Source organism: Coregonus clupeaformis, unplaced genomic scaffold (genome assembly GCF_020615455.1).
Source record: "Coregonus clupeaformis isolate EN_2021a unplaced genomic scaffold, ASM2061545v1 scaf3575, whole genome shotgun sequence".
Classification (NCBI taxonomy): Eukaryota; Metazoa; Chordata; class Actinopteri; order Salmoniformes; family Salmonidae; genus Coregonus; species Coregonus clupeaformis.
The window spans coordinates 31,856-43,417 of record NW_025537029.1 but is presented as its reverse complement, the minus strand read 5'-3'; the positions used below and the strand labels follow the sequence as shown (position 1 = coordinate 43,417).

Genomic DNA, 11,562 nt, shown 5'->3' with positions numbered 1-11,562 from the left:
CAGTGGGGGAAAAAAGTATTTAGTCAGTCACCAATTGTGCAAGTTCTCCCACTTAAAAAGATGAGAGAGGCCTGTAATTTCCATCATAGGTACACGTCAACTATGACAGACAAATTGAGAAAAAAAAATCCAGAAAATCACATTGTAGGATTTTTTATGAATTTATTTGCAAATTATGGTGGAAAATAAGTATTTGGTCACCTACAAACAAGCAAGATTTCTGGCTCTCACAGACCTGTAACTTCTTCTTTAAGAGTCTCCTCTGTCCTCCACTCGTTACCTGTATTAATGGCACCTGTTTGAACTTGGTATCAGTATAAAAGACACCTGTCCACAACCTCAAACAGTCACACTCCAAACTCCACTATGGCCAAGACCAAAGAGCTGTCAAAGGACACCAGAAACAAAATTGTAGACCTGCACCAGGCTGGGAAGACTGAATCTGCAATAGGTAAGCAGCTTGGTTTGAAGAAATCAACTGTGGGAGCAATTATTAGGAAATGGAAGACATACAAGACCACTGATAATCTCCATCGATCTGGGGCTCAACGCGAAGATCTCACCCCGTGGGGTCAAAATGATCACAAGAACGGTGAGCAAAAATCCCAGAACCACACGGGGGACCTAGTGAGTGACCTGCAGAGAGCTGGGACCAAAGTAACAAAGCCTACCATCAGTAACACACTACGCCGCCAGGGACTCAAATCCCGCAGTGCCAGACGTGTCCCCCTGCTTAAGCCAGTACATGTCCAGGCCCGTCTGAAGTTTGCTAGAGTGCATTTGGATGATCCAGAAGAGGATTGGGAGAATGTCATATGGTCAGATGAAACCAAATATAACTTTTGGTAAAAACTCAACTCGTCGTGTTTGGAGTACAAAGAATGCTGAGTTGCATCCAAAGAACACCATACCTACTGTGAAGCATGGGGGTGGAAACATCATGCTTTGGGGCTGTTTTTCTGCAAAGGGACCAGGACGACTGATCCGTGTAAAGGAAAGAATGAATGGGGCCATGTATCGTGAGATTTTGAGTGAAAACCTCCTTCCATCAGCAAGGGCATTGAAGATGAAACGTGGCTGGGTCTTTCAGCATGACAATGATCCCAAACACACCGCCCGGGCAACGAAGGAGTGGCTTCGTAAGAAGCATTTCAAGGTCCTGGAGTGGCCTAGCCAGTCTCCAGATCTCAACCCCATAGAACATATTTGGAGGGAGTTGAAAGTCTGTGTTGCCCAGCGACAGCCCCAAAACATCACTGCTCTAGAGGAGATATGCATGGAGGAATGGGCCAAAATACCAGCAACAGTGTGTGAAAACCTTGTGAAGACTTACAGAAATCGTTTGACCTGTGTCATTGCCAACAAAGGGTATATAACAAAGTATTGAGAAACTTTTGTTATTGACCAAGTACTTATTTTCCACCATAATTTGCAAATAAATTCATAAAAAATCCTACAATGTGATTTTCTGGATTTTTTTTCCTCAATTTGTCTGTCATAGTTGACGTGTACCTATGATGAAAATTACAGGCCTCTCTCATCTTTTTAAGTGGGATAACTTGCACAATTGGTGGCTGACTAAATACTTTTTTCCCCCACTGTATGTTAGCACCAGATATAGGTCTGCTCTACCTTGATGGGTCGTAGCAGGTTGGGTCTCTTCCAGCGATAGTACAGCAGGCCGGCGATGGTCACTCCATAGGACAGGAAGTTAATGAAGGAGACATAGTTGATCAGGTTGTGAGTCTCTCCAATACACAGGATCAATATGGTGGCGCCACACTGTGGAGGAGGAGGGAAGCAGAGGTCAATTAGTGCACAATAAACTGTCATATACTGTACATGGATGTAACGTACTATAACATTATACACTAAAGCCATATAGCACAGCCCTGGCGTTTGGGGCTGGAGGAACTGCAGGCCAGATAACATTATACAGTAAAGCCATATAGCACAGCCCTGGGGTTAGGGGCTGTAGGAACTGCAGGCCAGATAACATTATACACTAAAGCCATATAGCACAGCCCTGGGGTTAGGGGCTGGAGGAACTGCAGGCCAGAATGAGGAGCACCAGGGAACAGTAACTGACACAGACTAATACAGGGCTGGAATAGGGGTGCACCAGGGAACAGTAACTGACACAGACTAATACAGGGCTGGAATAGGGGTGCACCAGGGAACAGTAACTTACACAGACTAATGCAGGCCAGAATGAGGAGCACCAGGGAACAGTAACTGACACAGACTAATGCAGGCCAGAATGAGGAGCGCCAGGGAACAGTAACTTACACAGACGAGCAGGGCTGGAATAGGGGTGCACCAGGGAACAGTAATTTACACAGACTAGCAGGGCTGGAATAGGGGTGCACCAGGGAACAGTAACCGACACAGACTAATGCAGGCCAGAATGAGGAGCGCCAGGGAACAGTAACTTACACAGACGAGCAGGGCTGGAATAGGGGTGCACCAGGGAACAGTAACTGACACAGACTAATGCAGGGCTGGAATAGGGGTGCACCAGGAACAGTAACTGACACAGACTAATGCAGGTCAGAATGAGGAGCACCAGGGAACAGTAACTTACACAGACGAGCAGGGCTGGAATAGGGGTGCACCAGGGAACAGTAACTGACACAGACTAATGCAGGGCTGGAATAGGGGTGCACCAGGGAACAGTAACTGACACAGACTAATGCAGGTCAGAATGAGGAGCACCAGGGAACCGTAACTTACACAGACGAGCAGGGCTGGAATAGGGGTGCAGTTTTTCAGGTGGATCATGGCCAACAGGTGGGGCAGGTGACCCTCTCTGGCTCCAGAGAAACACAACCTGTGGAGAAAAGGAGAATAGTTCAGGTGTTTAGGTGTGTGAGCAGTTGGATGGAGCATGATGCTAGCAACACCAGGGTTGTGGGTTGGATTCCTGCATGGCTACACCACAGATACTGTATGAATTAATTGTCCTGAATATTGCTTTGGGGTTACAGTGTCTCTGTGATGCTTAAACCTCCCCAGCCGCTCCATGTATTTCATCTATCTCCAGAACTAGAGCACTTGATTGAACTTGATTTCAACTAATCATCAAGCCCTTGATCAGGTGAATCAGGTCTGCTGGTACTGGACTGTAACATGAAAGGTCTGGGGAAGTCTGGGGGGGGGTCTGGTCTGGGGGTCTGGGGGGTCTGGGTCTGGGGCGCTGGGGGGTGGGGGTCTGGGGGGTCTGGGGGTCTGGGGGCTGGGGGTCTGGGGGGGTCTGGGGGTCTGGGGGGTCTGGGGGTCTGTCTGGGGGGTCCTGAGACAGGTTTGAGACTCTTAGTACCTGGAAGAAGTGAAGAGATAGCCGTTGATTCCTCCGAATGTAGACAGAGCTACAGAGATAGACATCACCCAGGAGAACACACCCAGCAACTTCTCACCAAATGTCTGGGTGACAGAGGGGCAGGTGTAGAAAACCATTCAACAATCATTAAACAACCTTTAAAAAAAACACCAAAAAAAACAACCACAGATGGCTAACTGTTAAAGAAACAAAATCACATAACCACATTTATTTGTTTATTAGGATCCCCATAAGCTTTTGCAGAAGCAGCAGCTACTCTTCCTGTGGTCCACAAAATACACAAAACAAAACAAGTAAGCGTTCAACACCATAGTGCCCACAAAGCTCATCACTAAGCTAAGGACCCTGGGACTAAACACCTCCCTCTGCAACTGGATCCTGGACTTCCTGACGGGCCGCCCCCAGGTGGTAAGGGTAGGCAACAACACATCTGCCACGCTGATCCTCAACACGGGGGCCCCTCAGGGGTGCGTGCTCAGCCCCCTCCTGTACTCCCTGTTCACCCATGACTGCGTGGCCAAACACAACTCCAACACCATCACCGACAACGATGAGACAGCCTATAGGGAGGAGGTCAGAGACCTGGCTGTGTGGTGCCAGGACAACAACCTCTCCCTCAACGATGAGACAGCCTATAGGGAGGAGGTCAGAGACCTGGCTGTGTGGTGCCAGGACAACAACCTCTCCCTCAACGTGATCAAGACAAAGGAGCTGATCGTGGACTACAGGAAAAGGAGGGCCGAACACGCCCCAATTCACATCGACGGGGCTGTAGTGGAGCGGGTCGAGAGCTTCAAGTTCCTTGGTGTCCACATCACCAACGAACTATCATGGTCCAAACACACCAAGACAGTTGTGAAGAGGGCACGACAACACATTTTCTCCATCAGGAGACTGAAAAGATTTTGTATTGGTCCCCAGATCCTCAAAAAGTTATACAGCTGCACCATCGAGAGCATCCTGACCGGTTGCATCACCACCTGGAATGGCAAATGCTTGGCTTCCGACCGTAAGGCACTACAGAGGGTAGTACGTACGGCCCAGTACATCACTGGGGCCAAGCTTCCTGCCATCCAGGACCGCTATACTAGGCGGTGTCAGAGGAAGGCCCAAAAAATGGTCAAAGACTCCAGTCACCCAAGTCATAGACTGTTCTCTCTGCTACCACATGGCAAGCGGTACCAGAGCGCCAAGTCTAGGACCAAAAGGCTCCTTAACAGCTTCTACCCCCAAGCCATAAGACTGCTGAACAATTCATCAAATGGCCACCCGGACTATTTACATTGATTTGATTAGATTTTTTTACTTTAGTTTATTTAGTAAATATTTTCTTATCTCTATTTCTTGAACTGCATTGTTGGTTAAGGGCTTGTCAGTAAGCATTTCACAGTAAGGTCTACACCTGTTGTATTCGGTGCATGTGACAAATACAATTTGATTTGACTAATTCCATGAGAAAGTACAGGAAGCTAGGTACTAAGCTATCGACATGGCCAGATCCCACCAGCTAGCACAGGCTCATCAAAACCATTTTGAGTGGCAGCACGAGCGCATCACATGAACAAGCAGTGCACGCAGTCAGGCAAACATTAAAGCACACCGCCGGTGCTCAGAGATCGCGCTTCAGAACAGAGAGAGACAGAACTCCAAAACAGAGTGACACAGACTCAAAAACATGTGGATATTGTGGATACAAAGTGCATGGTGAACAGGATAATTGCCCAGCTAATGGCAAACAGTGTACTAAATGCAGAAAATGGAATCACTTTGCAAAAGGGTGCTGAACAGCTCACAGTAAAAGGCACATGGACTTTCAAAATGCAAATAGAGTCCTTTAGAGCAGACTCTAAAGGACCAGACTCTAACGGACCAGGCTCTAAAGGACCAGACTCTAAAGGACCAGACTCTAAAGGACCAGGACCAGACTCTAAAGGACCAGACTCTAAAGGACCAGGACCAGACTCTAAAGGACCAGACTCTAAAGGACCAGACTCTAAAGGACCAGACTCTAAAGGACCAGGACCAGACTCTAAAGGACCAGACTCTAAAGGACCAGACTCTAAAGGACCAGGCTCTAAAGGACCAGGCTCTAAAGGACCAGACTCTAAAGGACCAGACTCTAAAGGACCAGGACCAGACTCTAAAGGACCAGACTCTAAAGGACCAGACTCTAAAGGACCAGACTCTAAAGGACCAGGACCAGACTCTAAAGGACCAGACTCTAAAGGACCAGACTCTAAAGGACCAGGCTCTAAAGGACCAGGACCAGACTCTAAAGGACCAGACTCTAAAGGACCAGACTCCTAAGGGACCAGGCTCTAAAGGACCAGACTCTATAGGACCAGACTCTAAAGGACCAGGCTCTAAAGGACCAGACTCTAAAGGACCAGGACCAGACTCTAAAGGACCAGACTCTAAAGGACCAGACTCTAAAGGACCAGGCTCTAAAGGACCAGACTCTATAGGACCAGACTCTAAAGGACCAGGCTCTAAAGGACCAGACTCTAAAGGACCAGACTCTAAAGGACCAGACTCTAAAGGACCAGGCTCTAAAGGACCAGATTCTAAAGGACCAGACTCTAAAGGACCAGACTCTAAAGGACCAGGCTCTAAAGGACCAGACTCTAAAGGACCAGACTCTAAAGGACCAGACTCTAAAGGACCAGGCTCTAAAGGACCAGGCTCTAAAGGACCAGACTCTAAAGGACCAGACTCTAAAGGACCAGGACCAGACTCTAAAGGACCAGACTCTAAAGGACCAGACTCTAAAGGACCAGGACCAGACTCTAAAGGACCAGACTCTAAAGGACCAGACTCTAAAGGACCAGGCTCTAAAGGACCAGGACCAGACTCTAAAGGACCAGACTCTAAAGGACCAGACTCTAAAGGACCAGGCTCTAAAGGACCAGACTCTATAGGACCAGACTCTAAAGGACCAGGCTCTAAAGGACCAGACTCTAAAGGACCAGGACCAGACTCTAAAGGACCAGACTCTAAAGGACCAGACTCTAAAGGACCAGGCTCTAAAGGACCAGACTCTATAGGACCAGACTCTAAAGGACCAGGCTCTAAAGGACCAGACTCTAAAGGACCAGACTCTAAAGGACCAGACTCTAAAGGACCAGGCTCTAAAGGACCAGACTCTAAAGGACCAGACTCTAAAGGACCAGACTCTAAAGGACCAGGCTCTAAAGGACCAGACTCTAAAGGACCAGACTCTAAAGGACCAGACTCTAAAGGACCAGGCTCTAAAGGACCAGACTCTAAAGGACCAGACTCTAAAGGACCAGGACCAGACTCTAAAGGACCAGACTCTAACGGACCAGACTCTAAAGGACCAGACTCTAAAGGACCAGGCTCTAAAGGACCAGGCTCTAAAGGACCAGACTCTAACGGACCAGACTCTAACGGACCAGACTCTAAAGGACCAGACTCTAAAGGACCAGGCTCTAAAGGACCAGACTCTAAAGGACCAGGCTCTAAAGGACCAGACTCTAAGGACCAGGACCAGACTCTAAAGGACCAGACTCTAAAGGACCAGGACCAGACTCTAAAGGACCAGACTCTAAAGGACCAGACTCTAAAGGACCAGACTCTAAAGGACCAGGACCAGACTCTAAAGGACCAGACTCTAAAGGACCAGACTCTAAAGGACCAGGCTCTAAAGGACCAGACTCTATAGGACCAGACTCTAAAGGACCAGGCTCTAAAGGACCAGACTCTAAAGGACCAGACTCTAAAGGACCAGACTCTAAAGGACCAGGCTCTAAAGGACCAGACTCTAAAGGACCAGACTCTAAAGGACCAGACTCTAAAGGACCAGGCTCTAAAGGACCAGACTCTAAAGGACCAGACTCTAAAGGACCAGACTCTAAAGGACCAGGCTCTAAAGGACCAGACTCTAAAGGACCAGACTCTAAAGGACCAGACTCTAAAGGACCAGATTCTAAAGGACCAGACTCTAAAGGACCAGGACCAGACTCTAAAGGACCAGACTCCTAAAGGACCAGACTCTAAAGGACCAGGACCAGACTCTAAAGGACCAGACTCTAAAGGACCAGACTCTAAAGGACCAGGACCAGACTCTAAAGGACCAGACTCTAAAGGACCAGACTCTAAAGGACCAGGCTCTAAAGGACCAGGACCAGACTCTAAAGGACCAGACTCTAAAGGACCAGACTCTAAAGGACCAGGCTCTAAAGGACCAGACTCTATAGGACCAGACTCTCGAAAGGACCAGGCCTCTAAGGACCAGACTCTAAAGGACCAGACTCTAAAGGACCAGACTCCTAAAGGACCAGACTCTAAAGGACCAGGCTCTAAAGGACCAGACTCTAAAGGACCAGACTCTAAAGGACCAGGCTCTAAAGGGACCAGACTCTAAAGGACCAGACTCTAAAGGACCAGACTCTAAAGGACCAGGCTCTAAAGGACCAGACTCTAAAGGACCAGACTCTAAAGGACCAGACTCTAAAGGACCAGGCTCTAAAGGACCAGACTCTAAAGGACCAGACTCTAAAGGACCAGGACCAGACTCTAGGACCAGACTCTAAAGGACCAGACTCTAAAGGACCAGACTCTAAAGGACCAGGCTCTAAAGGACCAGACTCTATAGGACCAGACTCTAAAGGACCAGGCTCTAAAGGACCAGACTCTAAAGGACCAGACTCTAAAGGACCAGACTCTAAAGGACCAGGCTCTAAAGGACCAGACTCTAAAGGACCAGACTCTAAAGGACCAGACTCTAAAGGACCAGACTCTAAAGGACCAGGCTCTAAAGGACCAGATTCTAAAGGACCAGACTCTAAAGGACCAGACTCCTAAAGGACCAGGCTCTAAAGGACCAGACTCTAAAGGACCAGACTCTAAAGGACCAGACTCTAAAGGACCAGGCTCTAAAGGACCAGGCTCTAAAGGACCAGACTCTAAAGGACCAGACTCTAAAGGACCAGGACCAGACTCTAAAGGACCAGACTCTAAAGGACCAGACTCTAAAGGACCAGGCCCAGACTCCTAAAGGACCAGACTCTAAAGGACCAGACTCTAAAGGACCAGGCTCTAAAGGACCAGGACCAGACTCTAAAGGACCAGACTCTAAAGGACCAGACTCTAAAGGACCAGGCTCTAAAGGACCAGACTCTATAGGACCAGACTCTAAAGGACCAGGCTCTAAAGGACCAGACTCTAAAGGACCAGGACCAGACTCTAAAGGACCAGACTCTAAAGGACCAGACTCTAAAGGACCAGGCTCTAAAGGACCAGACTCTATAGGACCAGACTCTAAAGGACCAGGCTCTAAAGGACCAGACTCTAAAGGACCAGACTCTAAAGGACCAGACTCTAAAGGACCAGGCTCTAAAGGACCAGACTCTAAAGGACCAGACTCTAAAGGACCAGACTCTAAAGGACCAGGCTCTAAAGGACCAGACTCTAAAGGACCAGACTCTAAAGGACCAGACTCTAAAGGACCAGGCTCTAAAGGACCAGACTCTAAAGGACCAGACTCTAAAGGACCAGGACCAGACTCTAAAGGACCAGACTCTAACGGACCAGACTCTAAAGGACCAGACTCTAAAGGACCAGGCTCTAAAGGACCAGGCTCTAAAGGACCAGACTCTAACGGACCAGACTCTAACGGACCAGACTCTAAAGGACCAGACTCCAAAGGACCAGGCTCTAAAGGACCAGACTCTAAAGGACCAGGCTCTAAAGGACCAGACTCTAAAGGACCAGGACCAGACTCTAAAGGACCAGACTCTAAAGGACCAGGACCAGACTCTAAAGGACCAGACTCTAAAGGACCAGACTCTAAAGGACCAGACTCTAAAGGACCAGGACCAGACTCTAAGGACCAGACTCTAAAGGACCAGACTCTAAAGGACCAGGCTCTAAAGGACCAGACTCTATAGGACCAGACTCTAAAGGACCAGGCTCTAAAGGACCAGACTCTAAAGGACCAGACTCTAAAGGACCAGACTCTAAAGGACCAGGCTCTAAAGGACCAGACTCTAAAGGACCAGACTCTAAAGGACCAGACTCTAAAGGACCAGGCTCTAAAGGACCAGACTCTAAAGGACCAGACTCTAAAGGACCAGACTCTAAAGGACCAGGCTCTAAAGGACCAGACTCTAAAGGACCAGACTCTAAAGGACCAGACTCTAAAGGACCAGATTCTAAAGGACCAGACTCTAAAGGACCAGGACCAGACTCTAAAGGACCAGACTCTAAAGGACCAGACTCTAAAGGACCAGGACCAGACTCTAAAGGACCAGACTCTAAAGGACCAGACTCTAAAGGACCAGGACCAGACTCTAAAGGACCAGACTCTAAAGGACCAGACTCTAAAGGACCAGGCTCTAAAGGACCAGGACCAGACTCCAAAGGACCAGACTCTAAAGGACCAGACTCTAAAGGACCAGGCTCTAAAGGACCAGACTCTATAGGACCAGACTCTAAAGGACCAGGCTCTAAAGGACCAGACTCTAAAGGACCAGGACCAGACTCTAAAGGACCAGACTCTAAAGGACCAGACTCTAAAGGACCAGGCTCTAAAGGACCAGACTCTATAGGACCAGACTCTAAAGGACCAGGCTCTAAAGGACCAGACTCTAAAGGACCAGACTCTAAAGGACCAGACTCTAAAGGACCAGGCTCTAAAGGACCAGACTCTAAAGGACCAGACTCTAAAGGACCAGACTCTAAAGGACCAGGCTCTAAAGGACCAGACTCTAAAGGACCAGACTCTAAAGGACCAGACTCTAAAGGACCAGGCTCTAAAGGACCAGACTCTAAAGGACCAGACTCTAAAGGACCAGGACCAGACTCTAAAGGACCAGACTCTAACGGACCAGACTCTAAAGGACCAGACTCTAAAGGACCAGGCTCTAAAGGACCAGGCTCTAAAGGACCAGACTCTAACGGACCAGACTCTAACGGACCAGACTCTAAAGGACCAGACTCTAAAGGACCAGGCTCTAAAGGACCAGACTCTAAAGGACCAGGCTCTAAAGGACCAGACTCTAAAGGACCAGGACCAGACTCTAAAGGACCAGACTCTAAAGGACCAGGACCAGACTCTAAAGGACCAGACTCTAAAGGACCAGACTCTAAAGGACCAGACTCTAAAGGACCAGACTCTAAAGGACCAGGACCAGACTCTAAAGGACCAGACTCTAAAGGACCAGACTCTAAAGGACCAGACTCTAAAGGACCAGGACCAGACTCTAAAGGACCAGACTCTAAAGGACCAGACTCTAAAGGACCAGGCTCTAAAGGACCAGACTCTATAGGACCAGACTCTAAAGGACCAGGCTCTAAAGGGACCAGACTCTAAAGGACCAGACTCTAAAGGACCAGACTCTAAAGGACCAGGCTCTAAAGGACCAGACTCTAAAGGACCAGACTCTAAAGGACCAGACTCTAAAGGACCAGGCTCTAAAGGACCAGACTCTAAAGGACCAGACTCTAAAGGACCAGACTCTAAAGGACCAGGCTCTAAAGGACCAGACTCTAAAGGACCAGACTCTAAAGGACCAGACTCTAAAGGACCAGATTCTAAAGGACCAGACTCTAAAGGACCAGGACCAGACTCTAAAGGACCAGACTCTAAAGGACCAGACTCTAAAGGACCAGGACCAGACTCTAAAGGACCAGACTCTAAAGGACCAGACTCTAAAGGACCAGGACCAGACTCTAAAGGACCAGACTCTAAAGGACCAGACTCTAAAGGACCAGGCTCTAAAGGACCAGGACCAGACTCTAAAGGACCAGACTCTAAAGGACCAGACTCTAAAGGACCAGGCTCTAAAGGACCAGACTCTATAGGACCAGACTCTAAAGGACCAGGCTCTAAAGGACCAGACTCTAAAGGACCAGGACCAGACTCTAAAGGACCAGACTCTAAAGGACCAGACTCTAAAGGACCAGGCTCTAAAGGACCAGACTCTATAGGACCAGACTCTAAAGGACCAGGCTCTAAAGGACCAGACTCTAAAGGACCAGACTCTAAAGGACCAGACTCTAAAGGACCAGGCTCTAAAGGACCAGACTCTAAAGGACCAGACTCTAAAGGACCAGACTCTAAAGGACCAGGCTCAAAGGACCAGACTCTAAAGGACCAGACTCTAAAGGACCAGACTCTAAAGGACCAGGCTCTAAAGGACCAGGCTCTAAAGGACCAGACTCTAAAGGACCAGGACCAGACTCTAAAGGACCAGACTCTA

The 11,562-nt window shown here is 48.5% G+C and overlaps 1 protein-coding gene across 1 annotated transcript; it reads right to left on the bottom strand.

Annotated features, from left to right (window-relative positions):
- Positions 1–1,605: 1,605 nt before the first annotated feature.
- On the bottom strand, positions 1,606–3,578 carry LOC121556212 (asc-type amino acid transporter 1). The gene is made up of 3 exons (XM_045220327.1): positions 3,320–3,578; positions 2,734–2,830; positions 1,606–1,782 (listed from the first exon to the last, which is right to left on the bottom strand). Exons 1-3 carry the CDS (start codon positions 3,454–3,456, stop codon positions 1,606–1,608), a joined length of 411 nt encoding a protein of 136 aa, XP_045076262.1. The 5' UTR covers positions 3,457–3,578.
- Between the last annotated feature and the right edge of the window lie 7,984 nt (positions 3,579–11,562).